Raw genomic sequence first — 18400 nt, forward strand, 5'->3', positions numbered from 1 at the left:
TGAATGGGAGGAGCAAAGAGAGTTACTGCATGATGAAGACACCAGCCTTCCTCTTCAGAAGAGCCACTGTGTTCTTAAAAATCTTGACTCAATGAATGTTTAAATTATAAGAATTCTCTGTATTTCAGTGTGTTTTGAATCAAGCTCAGAGGGAATGTATCAGAGAGGTGTTTCAAAATCTCTTGCTCTAGAAAGGAATGACCTTCAACTTAAGGAATGACCTTCAGCTTATTTCCTGGAATGCTTCTGCTAAATTCTTCATTGCCTATCTTTTTAATTTGTCTACACAGCACCAATCAGTAAATAACATCAGAAACAAAGTTGCAACCAAATCCCACCCAATATAATTAACTCAATTTAAAAAGTCATACACACAAGAGATTTACTCAACTCATTTAATAAAACAGTTTTGTTAAAAAATTATTTAGTAATGATTGGAATTTTACATAGAAAATTCAGAAATTACAAAAGATGGCATTGTATAACAAATATAATCTGAGTATATGGGAAGAATTAGACACATTTGGTTGTAAGGTCCACAAAAAACCTATGCAAAAGGAGAGAGCAGTTGTTCCTGAGTTAATTGTGCTTCTGTTGATGTTCTTCTGAGATAACATGACAGCAGTATAAAATATTCTCTTTCTAAGAGAATTAGTGCTAAAAATGTCTCTTCTACTCATTTCATGACTGATGTTACACATGCCTTCTCCTGGCACAGTTAAGAGGTTTTCCAAATGCTCAAGAAAGAAAGTATCTGAGCCTAAAAAAATACTCCACATGAAAAGCAGTGTCCTGTGAGCAGCCTACAGGTAAAAAAACCCCATGCATCTCTCCTCTGCATCTCTCCTCTATACACATACCCATTTATGTAAATTATTCCTTCATAAGGCTTTACAATAAATCTGAAATATTTCAAATCTATATCTAATAAATATTACAAGAAAATATTTTTTTCAATATTTACATATGAAACATATAAAACACGATCACTGTAAGACTACTTCTTCAATTTCATCTTCTAAAGAACCAAGGGTAGTAACTCCTGGCTTGTTTGTAGTGTACTGCAGACGGTGTCTGTTTAGGCTTCTTCCTTCACCAAAAAGCACATTATCTTCATTTACCTTGACTTTACTGTTTTGATCAACAAAAGGCTTATTACTAGAGTCCCAGTCTATGTCCCAAGGTGGTGTACTGCTATTTTTAGAAAGAAGAATGGTACTGGCACTGCTTCCAAAGAGTTGTTCCATTAAATTAGACTTCTTTTCTTTCTTACTATCGAAATCTGCATTTTCCTTAACATTTTCTTCAAATTTGTCACTTTTTTGAGTGAGCCAACTTGGTCTCCCTGATCCCTTCCCAAAGGAAGGGACATAACTACCAAATGTTAACTCACTACTTAAATCTACAGTCCTTACATTGCGTTGCTTCTGCCCTTGTGCTCTTGTGTCATCCTGGCTGTCCTTTACAGGAAATCCATTAGTAACCTTCCCAGGAATATCAAAGAAGAGATTTGTTTTCTCTTTTTTCTCCAGGGAATCAGATTTTCTTGCTGTATTTATGAGTGGTGCTTGGGAAGTTGGTTTCATGTTTGATGTATTTTGAATTTCTCTATCAATTTCTTGCATTTTAGCAAGCAGGAACTCTTTTTTTCGTCGCTCTTCCAACGTTTCAGTGCTTTCTCTCTCTACTTCAGGTTTGTGGATTTCTGTCTCCATTTTTATTTTCTCTTCTTTATCCAACAAAAAGTTGCCTTCTTTTTTAATTTTGTCATATTCTTTCCTTTGCCACTCTGCAAAAAATTTTTGAACAATATTTAAAATGTTTTAATTTTAAAATACCCTTATAAGATTTTGAAAACAATGCAAGCAAAAGCCATTGAGATTTTAACATGCTCTTCTATGCACAATGTCATTTTCCTGCTGCAAAAATAAATTCTTCAAAAATTACAACTAAATCAACTCTTGGTTCTCTGATAAGATACACAAGTTTATTTTCATCTTCCAAAGGCATTAGGACATTACCCATGTTTTAGAACTTTCAAAGCAATTTGATTTCTCCCAATTGCATTCTCATTTCCTGAGTTTCAATGAAAATGAATACAACATTACTGATTTTAACAGTTCCTTCTTGCACAGTACTTTATTTTTATTTGTCATCACTGCTTACATTAGGACAGCCCTGGGATATAAGTGTGGGTTCTTTTTGTTTCATAAAGGGAACTATTTCTGTGAAGCTATCAGGAATCAAAGTCATAGGTGTCATCACCTGTTCCAAGCAGTAAATGATTTAAAATGCCCCTGTATCAGCTGCATATAGATAACACCTTTGCATGAGTGTTCTGAGCATCACTGCATGGACTCAGTGATGTGCACAGCAATGAAGGGACACCAAAGGTACAAACCAGCAGCTCATGGGCAGAACCTGGAAAAGCTTATGTGTAGAAGGAGGAGAAAGCTCAAGTATTTATCTTTCTTTCCCCAAGATAACAGATGTGCATTTGGCCAAAAGTTGAATATGACTACTTGGCACCTCCAACATAGTGGCATTCTCCTTTGAACAGTTTACTCAAATTTCTGACAGGCTTTCACAAAATTCCATGTTATCTACTGTACTTTGGCCCAGGCTTTCAGAAACAACTGCATTAGTTCAGTTAATATATTTAACATAGATACTTTTTCAATAGAAGACCTTTCTACAAGTTAAGAGCCATGTTTCTGTATGTAAGGTAAAGGAAATACCAGCTTATACCATATGATGGGTAAGGTGGTTAAATCATCTTATTCAGAGACTTAAGATCAGATTCTTGGTTTATGTAAGTTGTGACAGAAGATTTTTCACAGATTTTACCTCTGAAAGTAGCTATAGATTTTTAGAATTCTTATGACATAGAATAAGTACTACTGTTCATTAACTGCAATCAGTGAAAGAGTTCTTTAACATGACAGGGTGCAGTCCATCTAAAATACTTGAGATTGACTTGTGCATTTAAGTCATTAAGATGCTGTGAAAACCAAATTAATAAAAAAGCAATGTTAATATATAATGATATAAACTGGCATTTCTCAAATAGCCACACCAAATGATTCAGATAACCAGAGCTAAAACAAGAAACTAAAATTTCAAATTATATAAGGCAGTAGAAAGGACTGAAAAAAATAGGCTATGCTAAGGAAAACAGATTTGTTCTACAACAGTAAAAATCTACGTCCTACGTCAATAACATTTAGCAAGTCAGAGATAACATCAGCATTTACCTTCTATGTCATTCTTGTTTTGTAAAGCACAATCTATCAGACTCCAATACTTTATTGTGGACAGCATTTTTTGGTGCTGCATACTTAAATCACAGATAAGTACAGGGCATAGATTATTCTATATCCTCTATTTCTTTCTGATTCTTCTTTGCATAATATAACTGAAAATAATTTTCCACTGTAGTGATCTCTGCAAAATCATTTTGCTTTTCTCACCAGAAACCAGCAGCCTCACTTGATTAGTATTCTAAGGTGCATTTTTCAGCCTTCAGCTGCCCATTTCCTTACCCTCAGGAAGTTTTGGAACCCTCTCTTCTACAGACTGTATTTCCTGAAAATGTTTCAGTTTCTCTTCTCTCTCCCTGTCTTGGTCTGGTCTTAGGAGTTCTGTTTGCTCTTTCCATCCTGTGTCTTGAGCTTCTTTTTCCTGAAATAAATGAATAAAAAATTGAAGTTGATGGAAAAAAAACAGTCAATAATACCAACAACCTCACAAAATCATAAGGACTTCTATTCTGAAATCACATTCCTACTGCTAAACATAAAATGAGTAAGTCACCTTAAACCAAACCAGCTTTGATGACCCAGGGGTTTGCCCCCAAAATATTCTCACCTCTAGGACACTTTTATACACCTGAAACAAAATGAATATACAATCAACTCTATTTTGTATTGCATATTTCAGGGAGGTTGCAGATCCAATGCCATAAAGCAAAATTATCACACTCAGGGTGGTTCTCCTCAGGAACCAGAAGTTGTCTTCTTCAAGGAGCCACATATCACCATCATATTCTCTTAACAAGCAAGCAACTGATTACCCTCTGCTTGCACAATCTGACCTTTTTACTCAGGCAAGTGGGTTGTAGATTCAGACAATTTCATTTTGGTACTTAAATTTATGGAGTATTAAGTAACAATCAAAGAGAAAGGTTTCCTCTCAGATGACAATTTTAGCTGGTGACTATACATACATATGTAAAAGGCAAGGACCTGCAGAAAAGATAGCAACAACAGCAGTAAAAATCACTAACAGAAAAGTAGTGGCAATGAAGTGAAGAGAAAGTCAACATAGTCCAACACACAGGAGTGAACTTTGTAGGTTGTACTTATTTTAGAACAAAATAACTTCTAGATTAAAAATACCCTTCTAAGAGAAATAGCTACTACTTAATGAACAAAGAAAAGAATGACTGTTAGCCAAAAAACCTTCAAGTATTTTTCCTTCATGTACAAGGTTATCACTGTTATATTAAAAAAATATAAACTACATAAGGAGATGGTGGCCAGGTTTTTAAAATGCTTGACTTTAAAAACTGATGAAAGTATAGACTAAGTTTAGACTATGGATAGTCTAAACCTAATTTACATTATTTAAAGCAATAGCCATATACAGAACACAGAGCTGGACTCCATGAGCTGCACTTGTACCAATAGTGTGGTTCTGTAACTCACACACCCAAGTATATTCTGGAAGAATACAACAAACTACATCCGACAGAAAGGGTTTGGGAAGAGAGAACTTATAAATGAAACTGCCATGAAAAAGCTTCAGCCATATCAGGAAGCCAGCCAAGACAATCCTCAGAGCATTATTTCTGAGAAAAGGTCCTAGCCTCATGCAATCAGAATTTGTACAGTTTGTACCAGAATCTGTGTCATTCTGATTTGTAATACCTTACAAATCTCTGATTTTAGCCTGGGGTCACAAAAATGTTAGCTATACTAATTGGTACTATTTTGTACTAAAAAGGAAAATGGAAAAACAACAAAAAAAAAATCCCCCAAGTGTATTGACAAAACTGGAAAACCAGAAGAAATACCAGCACTGTGACAATGAGAGGAAGCGTTAGATTTATGCATTGTGAAATAATTCTGGAAAGTAAAAGAAACCATAATTAAGACCATGAGAAAACAGAGAGAAGGCAGCCATCACTGTTTAACAGATTGTTTAAATAAGCATTAGAAACAAAGAAAAAGGATGAAAACGAAAATGAGGTCTTAAAAACTTCAAAGAAGAAACAGTAACAGAAAAAAATAAATTGAGCTAATAGCTCTCAGACAGAGGATATGATAAACTCTCCAAAAAATTGAGCATATTTCTAGAAAGCTAGAGATTGTCTTAAAGAATGGAATGTTTTTGAAACTGTATTTTCTATATATTTACACATGTATATTTACATATTTTCTAAAATATAAGCTCTGCATTTTACAATCTGATAGGTGAATTGTCAGGACTGGGTCTCAAATTTTTATAGAACTCACTATTTTAGGAAGAATTCCTTCTTTCTTGTTTGCTGTGTCACCACTGACAAGTTCTGATTCTGGAAGAAGTTCTGCAGGTGAGAAGCATCCACTGGTTTGTACACCTTTTGTGAGCTGTGGTCCCTTTTTAATATTTTGGTTGTTGGCTGTGGAAAATACAAACTAATTAAATTGTGTTTTTGCTTGAAAATATCCCACTATATATCTATCTCTCATTTTTCATGATTTGCAGCAAACAAAAGACTGTACTGAAGTCAGTGGAAGAGGAGAGTACTAACAAGTTTGACACAGTTGTTTTCAGCATCTGTAAAACCTAATCATAAAAAATATGCATGCAAAAATTCTACTGAAAAAATAATATAAACTCCACATTAATGCTACTTATAGTGTTATTACAATGCACTGAAAATTAGTTAAAAAGCCCCACAAATATTTCACTCATCTTACTGCTTGTCACAGAATCAAACTCATAAAATTAAAATTCACTTACTTGAATCTTTGAAACACATATACTTATATCTATGAAATGACATTTTAAAAAATCTGAAGCTAAAATGGAATAATGGTAGAGCATCTACAATAAAACGAGCAGCAGACAAACTGTTTGACATACTGGCATTAAATATTTAAAACAATCCCATAAATTTTTGCTTCTTCTGACAAGTAGATTCTACTGATCCAGTGAAAATAGTCTAAGTACACACACAGACACACATATTTATGTGGGTAGGATAAGGTTTGACACTGTCTTGTCACACCAGAAGAAATCACTGTACTGATATTTTTAGAAGATTATGTTCTGGGACACACATAATCTGAAGAAAAAATAAGTGCAGCTCATCTGACAGACAATACATTTTAAATTAGTAAAAACTAAACAAAACAGATCACTAAAATATTCTTAGTTTTGCCTGTTTAATTTATTGTCCAATAAGTACTATCTGTCATCTATTGGAGATTTTAGTACCAACGTTCCCCTCCTTTACCCAAGAACTTCTGCTATGAAAGGAATTAAAACTGCTGCTTGGTGAAGTTCTGTGTTTTGGCTTTGCTGCAGTTACAGAACAGTCAAAAACCCAATGCTTTTTAACCAGTGCTGTGTTGAAAGAAGTCAGTGTGCTTGAACAAGCACCATCAGTGTTGTGCACTGAGTGGCATGAAAGGTATAAATAACCCAGCTAAGACATTTCAAAGTCATGCTAATAATTTTTCTGCTTTTATTGCTTTATACAAGTTACCTTTTTTCCTTTGTACAATATCTGTGTCTTTTTTAGGTGATGACTTCAACATACGATTAGCATATATATTTTTTGCTTCAAGTTCTCTTTCTTTTTCCTGTGAATGAAACAGGTAGATACAAGAATGAGTTACTACTATTTCATTTACTGGTCACTATTAAAACTGTAAATTAAATTTAAAATATATTTAGTAAATAGAAACAGAATAAACAATTGTTTCATCCACTGTTTTAAGGATATCAATCACATTCCTAACTCTGTTTATGCAGTGAGAAAGCAGAAAACTTTCTCCCCACAAAAAATTCCTTAGCAAAATATTATAGAGAAAAAAAAAATGTCTGCAGTGAAAATAAAACTAAATGCCAGTGCTTCCATTAACATGAACAAGACTTACACCATGTGTATAGATTGCACAACTGAATTTTAAGTGTTGTGACGAGTTAAACATTTCAAAGCAAGCAATGATATTTGTCACAGGGCATGTCAGTATCAGCTAGCAAAGACCCATTGACCCATAAAACTTGTCTTTTAGCACATTTACTGAATAAAATACAGAAATGAACAGTGAGTTATCAGAATTCATCTGACAATGAAAAGGTTTCCAAACTGCAAACTCTCCACTAACAAATCAGGCTTAAAACTCTTACTCATTTTAGAGCTACTAACACTGCTGCTACTTGCTGGATGCTGGGAATGTGATGAACTGGTGCATCTCCAACATATTGAGACTTGGAGTTTCAGGAAAATTCTCCCAGAAACTAAGTACTTTAGCTTGAGTCTTATATTTTTTTTTCCCCTGACGGTAAACTAAGTAGAACATAACAATATTTTAAGTACTTTAATTGAGAATTTGGACAAGAATGATGGTGGTGTGGGGTCCAAATAAACCTTTGCACAAATTCAGCAACAAGTGTGGTTATCACAGATACATTATATTAATCTTCATGCAAACCTACTGTCATACAAGTATATTAGTAACAAAGTACTATTTACAACTGCAGATTTAATTTTTAATTCAAGCCTTCAAAACCTAATTTTCCATAGATGTTGTGGTTTATTCTCAATGCCTGGCTATGTATTTGATCTTGCTTTTCTTAATTAGTGCTAACGATAATGATTAACACAGAGACATTCCTGTTACAAACACTGTAGGGTCAGAGCACAGAACATTTCAATTTATTGCAGGAAAAGAACTCACATGTGGTATATAAATAAGTACACATTAGAGAGTGCAGCCACTGGTAAACTATTCAAACCTGATTACAGATACTTTCAAAGATAAAATCCCAGAACATGGTTAGCAACTTCTATTTCTTTCACATTTTACCTTTAGCTTCTGATTTAGCTCTTTAATCTCCTCTTGGAGAATTCTGTTTTCTTGTTGAGCCTCATACAACTTTTTTTTCTTTGACTGCAACTCTCGTTGAAAACTGCTACCACTTAATTCAAGATTTCTTTCCAGATCCTTCAATTAAAACAAAAAAAATATTTTTTAATAACTGGAGTCAAATTACTTAAATAAAATTACAGTACACCAGTGCCTTGAGTTTAGATATGGGCTCAACCATTGCTGTAACACTGAAAACATTTAAATCTTTAATCCTAACTTTGAGGGGGCAAAGCTGTAGATGCTGCAGCTCATCCTTCTGAGTACTGAGAGGTGATTTGAGGACACAATAGAAACTCACACTACTTTCTGCAAGGCTCTTGCCACAGTGGACCTCCAGATTTCTAAGACAAATCTCCCACTGATGGGTAAGACAGAGAATCCTTCCCTGAAAGTGCAGCATTAGAAGGAAGAAAACAAGAAGGAATTTTTAACCTTTCTACTAGAAACTAGTTTGTGATTATGATTTCATTTACATGCCCTCATCTTGTAATAGCTGTTTTAAGTGAAACTGTGTTGATGAAAGCATGAAAAAAGCCAGAAGAAAATCCCTTACTTTTTAAAGCAGGATTCATTTTAACAGGATCCAGTATTACAAATACTGAAATACCTAATTATAAAAGTACAGATGACAGATGGTGACACTACAGGATGAAGTGGTTTGACTAACTCAGCCATTTATATCTTGGTACTTTGGGATTTATTTTACGAAAGCTAGTTTCCAGCTTAATCCTTGGATTTCCAGATGTATTATCTCTGTAATGTAATTTAGGTTTAATTACTAATATAGACACCAAATCTTAACTCCATCTCAATGACATAATTTAAATTAAGAATTGTATAAAATTTAAATACTATATATGAAATATATCTACTATCAAAACAGTACTGCTACCAACAGATTCAATAGTGTTAACACAATTTTTAAATAAGCTTATAGACATATGTACAGTGTGGACATGCTTAGACATGTTTAGAAAAACACAAACATTTTTGCTGGATGAAATTAAAATATAATGGGCAAATTTCTTAAAATGGGTACCCACAAAAAGGTCTGAAGATTAATTCAGAATTTAAAAAACATGATGTAATTTTATCCAGCTGAGCTCATAGATGTGCAGAATAGTGGACAATCAATTCTATTCAACATTCTATTCAAGACTGTATGAATGCTCTTCAAAAATTGAAGAATTATTATATAATTTTTTTTTGTTTGGAATTTTAGTGTAAAGTTCCCTAAATACCCAGAAAATTTTACAGACTGTTTCCCACCAAAAGGAGAAACTAGATTGCATGAAGTTGTATTACATCTGAAATGTTATTGCTAGGTATAAAAACATTTAAAAGCACAAACCCACATGTTATATTCTAACAAAATATACCTAATTTGTAAAAAGAAATTCGAATGCACAACTATCTCATATGTAACTATATAATCACCTTAGAAATAATTTACTTGATTCTACTTATGAGTAAAACAAAAAATACACTGTTTTTCTATTTGCTCCACAGCTGTATAAAATTACAATTCACTGTGGAAAGAAATATCTGTACCAGAATTTCTCACAAAAAGAAAGTCATCCCACCTTAATTCTTTTTTCCCTGTCTTCCAGCTTGCTCTCTGCTAAGGCTAGTTTCTTTGCCAGGTCATCTCTTTCAGCAAGGTGCTTATCTGCAGACAGTTTTTTCAGTTTCTGCAAGACATTTTTTTTCCTGTACAGTTCATCTTCCGTATCTTTCAGCCGTCTCTCAGTTGCACGTTCTCTCTCCTGAGATTTTCGTAGGCGCTCCCTTAATATTCTAATCTCATTGTTGTGCCGAGCAAGGAGCTGAGAGATTTCGTTTTCTGTATCTTCAAACTTATTCAAGGCTTTCTCCTGCCTGTGCTGAAGCCTCTTCAGTGCCCTGTTTTCCTTCTGCAGCTCATCCAGTTTGATGTGGAGTTCAGTCAGTTCATTTCGGAGCTCATTGATTTTCAGCAGCCTAGCAGAAAGAACTCTTTTTGTAACAAGATCTATATCTTTTGCAGGAGAATCCCTAGTGAGGCTCTGAGAACGGAAACCCCACCGTGTCCCTCTTTTGCTTGGTGCATATTTGGAATCCAATTTCTTTGTGGCTGAGAGAGGAAAAATAAAAAGCGTGTTTACTATTAGACAATGCAGTTTGTCTATTCAGACATTGGAATCAAGCTCTGTCTGAAACAATCATACAATATCTAGCAGAGATGGCAGCTTTCAAAACAGACAATAAAAGGCATATATATGATAGAGTTATGCTCCTTTTGATAGCTGAAAAATGGAGATTTATGTCTGTGATCTACTGTAGGAGGTAATATCTGCAGCCATTAATATAGGACCCTTGTAAAGTAATCATCTGCAAATCATATAAGAAATAAGTCATATTTTGTTAATATTTGATACAGTTTATTAAAATGGTTTAGAAATACTATACTATAAATGCATACAAAATTATCACATGCTTTTAAAATGGCAACAATTAGCTAAACATTAGCTAGTTATGTATTATGCAAGATGTAATTCTCCCAGACAAATGCAGTAGTATTTTCAAATCCAGCTGCCATGCTTACAGACAAAACAGCAGATTTCAAAGGCTCAATGCAAAAAGCTTCCAAATCAAAATTATAAATCCCATGAAAATTCAGTTCACCCTAAATAATTTATTCTTGTACCACAAGTTATTTTCCATACAGTATTCTCATTTGATTACTTGTATGCAATGCTTGCATTCCGATTTCTTACTATTATTATTATTGTCATCCCCCCACACAAAAGCTGAACATTTTGTTTCTATCTCGTGTGTCTCTCATGCCAAGCTCAAAGAATGAATCATATAATCCACTAAAAATATCTCTTAAAACAAGTGAATCAATAGAGTGCATAAATCCTTAAGGTACACCAGTGTTCAGAATAAGTACATTGAGCTGCAGTTTGTAATTCTGGCTTGAAAGCTGGGATACAGCAACAGTCCAGTTACATGCACACGGACAGTGTGTGTGACAGCAAATTCTTCCTCCCCTTTGCCACTCACCATGTTTCTATTCTACTGAGAATATTTATCAGCAAAAAAAACCCAGCTCAAAAATACCTTATTATAATTTTCTCTGGACATTTTGCAAAAATACTCATTTGTTTTCTGCTCAGTGCTCATTTTTTCCACAGCTTGGGCAAACAAAAGGAGGTGTGTTTTTTCCTTTACAAAGAACACTTATGTCACATTCAGGTGTGAAAAGATTATCTAATACATGCACTGCAGGAATGATGCCACTCCTATCACCAACTAAATGAGTTTCCATTAACCCTAGACTTGCAGCCCCACTAAGAATTTCTCCTTATTTAGGGCACATAAAATTCCACTACCAGTATTGTACTTTTGATCATATATTTACATTGAGGAATAATGTATTTCAAGACAGTGTAATAGGACATTCACAATACCTTCATGTAAAAAAGAAAAAAAAATCTGGCTATGTAAACAAAGAACTGGTCACACATTTGCCTCTCCAAATTAAATAGCATGGTAGAACTGCAGTTTTTGGTTCCCAGACAAATAACCCATGACTACCATGGAGGAGATGCCACTTCTGAACACACAGAAGCTCAGCAAAACAGATGCACCAGGATATCCACACTGTCAAGGATCTGAAGAGACACATTCCCTGAGAAAATTAAACACTTAAGGTTTGACCTTCTGGCACAGCCTAGATTGTAACACAGACCAAATGATTCACACTGTATCAAGCATTTATCAATGAACAAAAACATCTCCCCAAGAAAGGGAGGGCATGCTATGACTTCACCAAAAAATGTATACAATTACTTAGAATAAATTGCCAAAGTGTGGCTGAAATCCTTCACAGCCCTACTTCAGCTGAGGTCCTGCAAAGACATTCTACTCTTCTTTGCAGGGATGTTCAGCTTCCTACAAACTCTATCAAAAAAGCAGCCTATGTCTGTGAGGGAGCTCAAAGTGGAATTTTGTCATCTCAAATTGGAAATATTTTATCCTCAGAGAAGAAGCAGGAAAAAAATCCTTAAAATATCCTGTAGTGCTTAGACAACTAGACTTCCACAAGACAGGTGGGTTATTTGGTCATTGAAATTTTAAGAATTGTCTCCTTTTTACAGACTGCATGCCAAGGACTTGTCTTGGGTTTTGGCCTTTAGCTTTCTGACAATGACAAAAAGAAAGCATCATTCAACAAAAGGCTAGTATAAAAGCCATACTCACTTGTGAAGAAAACTATGAAGAATTCTAAAAACCACTAAAACTCTTCCTTATGCAGGTTAATTTCAGTTTTCAATGTCTACCTGCCATCTGTAGCATAATTCATATGAACTGTATTTGTGGATGCTCATAATGCTGGTTTCTCTTTTTTGAGTTTTCAAAGATAATTTACTCTTTGGAGCAGTTACAAAGCAGCATTTTCTGCTACCTACCTACCTTGGTAGTGCAACAGGCTGTTTGAAGTCTGTGTTTTGTGATGTCTTTTTTCTTGGCTTGTAGATGGAGAGCTCAGTGCTGGTGACTGGCTGGATGAACGAGATGCATTACCTTCATCTGAATAATAGGAGTCACTATTTTTATCCTCATCTGATTTCCTCTCCTGTTCAGAATCTGGGCTCCTCACTCTTTCTCCCATTTTTCAGATTTAAAGGCTTTCCACTTGTTTCTCAAAGACTGCTCATTTTGGCACAAAGGATCTTTTAGTTGTCACAATGCCAGCAGTAGGATTATTTCCTCCAGTTTACCATCTTCATCTCCAAGCACTAGATCTCTGCAGTTCAGTTCAGTACAGCAAGCAGTAGCTATCATTCAGAATTCATATTGCTGTAACAATTTAGAGAGTGAGAAAAAACAGTGAGAATGGTTTTGCTAAGAAAGAATGTTCTTTAAGAAAGAAAGGTAAGAAAGCTGTAAAATTGTTCATTTTTTCCTATAACCTTATGCCACACACTGTGCTACCTATAGCTTGTTTATATTAGTAATTATATTTGTGTTAATTATTTATATTAAATGGGACAGGCATCACTCCAGGAATGCTATTAGTATTACATCCAACAGTCTGAAGTATTTCAATCCTAAAAGAGAAATCAGAATACTAACATGGTTGAATCTAGAGGAAGAAACTCTGAAGTTAGAAAAAAAGAAGAATTTAGAAAACAAAACTGAACACAAGTGAAAGTCTGTTGATATTCAGGAAACTAATTTAGACATGTTCTAAAACTTTTAACCAAAAGGATTAACAATTTATTTGTGTGCCTATAATTGAGATATTAGTAGAATTTGACTAAATCTTCCATTTCTCAATTTCTGACATTCCAACAATGTTAAATAATGGGCTTGAAAACCAATTGTCCCATTTGTGGGGAAAACACCCAGTCCCTAACCCCTAATCAGACTGTACCCATCTATCCCAATCTTCACCCTGAAAAGTACTCCCATACCCTACAACATCTGGTGCTTTATGCCTTCAAGGACTTGCCAGAGCAGACACATTTGTGTCCTGTGTATTTATATATCTGTATTTTTATATCTGATAAGGGAGACCACACCACCAGTACATGATAAACGTTACATCTGCAGCAGGTATAAAATAAAAAGGGCCACTCCTGCAAACTGAAAAAAATCCCATAATCTCAAAATGAAATAATCCCATTTTGTATTTGGAGACACTTCCTGAGAATGTAATGGAGCAAACATATTCAAAATTTTCTTCATCTTCTCAGTCAAAAGAACTTTCTTGACAGTTTAGGAAATGTTTTACTGACTATGCTCAGCTTCCCTTGTCTTTTGCCTCTCTCACCACTCTTGGCAGCTTTCAAGCTTAATTTCTCCATCTCTTTCTTTTCAACCCAACTTTGAGATATGAAGCCTCTAGTGGGTGAATAAATAGGACCTGCATCAGAGCCCATCAGTTCCACCTGTTGAATGACATAACCTCCTAGCTGATTTCCAAATGGCAAAGCAAATTACACACCAAAACACTGAGCTGCTTTCAGTCAAATCTGCTCTATGCTGCAGGATATTCAGCATACCTGTAAATGAGCTGTAAATTTTTCACTATATTATTTCCCAATAAAATAAACTTGGCCTGCTTCTCAGCCTTCACTGCCTATACATGAATTATTGCAGAGCCAAGCAGAACAGAAATGTCAGCTGCCAAGACAGTTTTCATTACAAATTCAAGCTTTCTGGCTCAGTTCACTGTTAGCACAACTCTGTCTCCAGTGGCTGGAATCCATTTGGCCTCATAATCTATACAGAAGGAATTAGAGGAATAAATATCCCATCAGATTTCTTAACTGGGAAGATGCTTTGAAATTGATACTGAATTACCTAGGAAAGAGTATTTTTTGTTACTTAGGAAGCAACTTTACAAAATAATTGATTTTAGACACCTAAATATTCTCGAAGTGATCCAAAAAATTAGATTCCAAAAACTTATGTCAAAAAATTCTGAGGAAAACTAAAATTTCATTGCAAAGCCTAGTAAGTTAAATAAGCTATGCTTGAAATCACCTGTCCTAGAGACTGCTAAACACATTCTGGAATCATTATTGTGAACACTCAAACAATCAGGAATAAATGGTATTTTTCCTTACAAGATAATGGAGCTATTGAAATTATTTTGAAAGGATGTACCTAATCATAACTGTAACTAAGATTATGTAAGAATATTAGAACATATCTGGGTGCTTCCTTATTCCCAAACACTTCCTTTCCTAACTCCTGGCCCCACATACACCTCTGCAGAATGAATGTTATTTTGCTACTTGAAGAGCTAAAGAAGCCTGAATGGGCAGCATTTTTGAGACAATCTGTTCTCTAGAGGATGCACAGACAAGACTGCATCAGGTCTGTCTCCATAGGACAGAATTTCAGGGAATGCAAAAAAAGAGAAACTAATATATGAAAGTACCAAAATAAAATGAGATATAAAAATAGTACTCTGGAGGCAGAGACCTCATAATGTTACATTTAGGGGAAGCATAAATGCCTACAGTTCATGTCTAATTATATATATAAAACAAGAGCACTCACTTTCATGTACCAACAAAGCTGATCAGATTTTTCATAACTCACAAGAGTTCACCAAAGAGGCAATAATCATTTTGAAGAATACTTTTCATAACTCAGTGTATTAAAAACAAACTAATTGTAAGAACTAGAGGATTAAAATGATCCACCACTCCTGAACTAGATATTCCCCACTCCTGAAAATACTTTGCTAAGTATGGTTTTGACACACAGCAACATAAATGAGCAGGAATTTTCAATGCTTTCTGGAAGCATTTGAAAAGCAATGGAATGAAAACAAATTGAAAAAGGTAAAACAAAGAAAGCTCCCTTGAGGAATCCCCAAAAACATCTTTAGGATCTTCAAATACTAGTAATATTATCATGTTTTCCATACAAAACAAAAAACGTTAATCTGTCAAGTCTTGCCAAATTAATTTTCCCCACAGTTTATAATACAATTTGATTAACAAAAGATGCACAGTTTATCTTGAGAACAAAATATAACTAGGATACTTGAGTTTTACTTCAGTGAGCCTAAGAACTGTTTAATTAAGAAATGTTTTGGTTCCCTGACTTTCCAATTGTTACAACCTAGTTTGAGTTGATTATAAAGTAAGTTTAACCATGTGAATAAGATCCACAAAGATATCTATTTTCCCCTGCACGTTTAATAAGTTGTAAGGACTGAAGCATTGTGGATTAGCAATGGGACTACTAAACTCCACCATCACCATCAAAATCCCAATCCTCTCACCTCAAAAGCTCAAGGCATGCTTTTAGAAGCCTAATGAATTGAGATCACATCAATGCAGAGTGGCTGAAGGAAATCTGCACAAACCTTAGAAAGAGTTTTGTTTCCAGGATTTCATACTCCTTGGCTTCTGCTACTTCTATCTATTGCTATTATTTACATGTTTTGTATCAAAAATGTGTTCCTCATCACAAAAAGCCGTCAAGCATCAGGCTACCGCAAAGGACATGACAGACAAAACAGAGACTACAAAACAACTGCAAGGGTGACAGGAGATTCCCTATTACACCTAAGTAAATCACACAAACAGAAATTGAGCCATGGAATTACAGGTATCATGCAATAGACAGAAAGGAAAATTGCTTAGTAATTCTTCTTAGGCAGTGCACCCAGAGCTTAGTTCTGCAGTGCAAGACTCACAAAACTTTTAATGTCGTTTTCAGTGTGAACACCCTTCCCAAACCAGGGGAAGCTCAGTGCTTTTGCTGGTCACCGACTGGCACTTCCCCTGTACAAACACTGACCTCTAATGGCCCACTCTGTTCTTCCACCTATTCTGAGACAGGGACAGCTTCAGACAAAAGCATCAATCCAAATTATTGAACTGCTGAACTTAAAAGAAAAGAATAATTTCAAAAGAAATTCTTCTCCTTCCTCTTTCCTCCTCTCCCTGCATCCTTCTTTTTCATATCCAATACTGTAGGTTTTCCAGAAGACAGTGGAGCAAAATCACTTACTTTTATGACATCAAAACATATTGAGTGATGAGCTTTAGTGAGGACTAAGTATCATTTCATTAGGTATTGCACCTGCTGACTTAACTACATGCAGTTTTTCTAGGTCCACTAGCTTTCTACAAAATCACAGGATCAATTAGGTTGGAAAAGACCTCTGAGATCATCTAGTCCAACCCGTGACTGGACACCAGCACATCAATAAAATAAGAGCACGAAGTGCCACGTCCAGTGTTTCCTTAAACACCTCCAGGGACGATGACTCCACCACTCCGAACAGCCCATTCCTATGTTTTGTAACCCTTTCTGTGAAGAGATTGCTCCTAATGTCCAACATAAACCTCCCCTAGCACAGATTAATACTGTTGCCTTGCCCTGCATTTTGGTGAAGTAAAACGCTGTATGGTTTTAAGAGCCAACGTTACATTTACCTGACTCTGTCCCAGTAAACCACAAGGTTACTTGTGTCAGATCTCAGAACGAAGAATCTGCTCCAAGTCCCAGGTTAGGAATGAGGAAATGGCACTTCAAACAGAGCACATGCAGGCCAGTCCTACAACCGGGAGGAGAGATTACATTTCTAAATCAGACAGCGTCACGGGGCCGCGCTGTGGCTCGCATGGCACCCACACCGCGGGGCGCGGGGACTCACCGGGCTCAGCCCCGCGCAACGCTCCGCTCCCCACGGCCAGCGCTCCCCGCTCGGCGGGGACCTGCGCAAAGAACACACCGAATGTTACTTTCCAGCAGCACTTCGCGATGGCACGTTTTAAATGCAATCACCGGAAGCTACATACACTAAGTGATTTCGGAGCAAAGGAAGCGAACACCAGCGGCCCCAGACCTTTCGGAGGCCAACCCCAGGCCTAGGCCCGGGCCCGTTCCCGCCTCCACAGCCCCCAGGAAAACACGGCCCCGCGGCGGCCCTGCCCCCCCCGCCGTGCCGTTCCCTGCGCCCCGCGGTGTCCGCAGTGTCCCCGGCGCCCCCGGCCCGTCCCGGCGGTACCTGCCGCTCCTCAGCCCGCCCGGAGGACGCGCCGGCGGTTGCCGCGTTACGCTTAAAGGGGCCGCGCGGCGGCCATTGACAGCGGCTGCCCGGCAACGGGCGGTGGGGCGGGGGCGGGCTCTCCTCGTCAGCCATTGGCTGTCCGCCCTGCCAGCTCGCCGGCAAGCTCTCTTCTCATTGGCGGGAGGCTGAGTCCCGGCTGTTGATTGGCTGCGGCGCTGCCTAGGGGGATGTGCAGGGACTGAGCCCTGCAGCGCTGCCTCTCTGAGCCGCGGTGCCCCGGCGCGCCTGCAGGGGGCGCTGCGGGCCGGGTGAGCTCCGCCGAGCTGCGGCCCGAAGGGGGCAGGCGGCGGCCCCGGGGTGTGTGTGCCCGAGACCGGCAGGCTCCGGGACCCTGCCTTGTCCTGCCCTGCCCTGCCTTACCCTGCCCTGTCCTCCGGCAGGCTCCGGGACCCTGCCTTGTCCTGCCCTGCCCTGCCCTGCCCTGCCCTGCCCTGCCCTGTCCTGCCCTGTCCTGCCCTGCCCTGCCCTGCCCTGCCCTGCCCTGCCCTGTCCTGCCCTGCCCTGTCCTGCCCTGCCTTGCCCTGCCCTGCCCTGTCCTGCCCTGTCCTCCGGCAGGCTCCGGGACCCTGCCCTGCCTTGTTCTAATTGATATGGTGATGCTTGGTTACAGGTTGGACTTGATGGTTTCAGAGGTCTTTTCCCCCCTAATTATTTCTGTGATTCT

General features: G+C 37.4%; 1 protein-coding gene across 1 annotated transcript; it reads right to left on the minus strand.

Moving 5' to 3' along the window:
* Positions 1 to 384: 384 nt before the first annotated feature.
* LCA5 (lebercilin LCA5) lies at positions 385 to 17788 on the minus strand. Its single transcript, XM_079299074.1, has 9 exons — positions 17612 to 17788; positions 17099 to 17220; positions 12603 to 12989; positions 9728 to 10257; positions 8082 to 8219; positions 6755 to 6851; positions 5517 to 5662; positions 3543 to 3681; positions 385 to 1789 (listed from the first exon to the last, which is right to left on the minus strand). The coding sequence occupies exons 3-9, from the start codon at positions 12799 to 12801 to the stop codon at positions 987 to 989; spliced, it is 2052 nt and encodes a 683-aa protein (XP_079155200.1). The 5' UTR covers positions 12802 to 12989; positions 17099 to 17220; positions 17612 to 17788; the 3' UTR covers positions 385 to 986.
* Positions 17789 to 18400: the final 612 nt, after the last annotated feature.

Source organism: Erithacus rubecula (assembly GCF_903797595.1).
Source record: "Erithacus rubecula genome assembly, chromosome: 2".
In the NCBI taxonomy this organism is placed as follows: Eukaryota; Metazoa; Chordata; class Aves; order Passeriformes; family Muscicapidae; genus Erithacus; species Erithacus rubecula.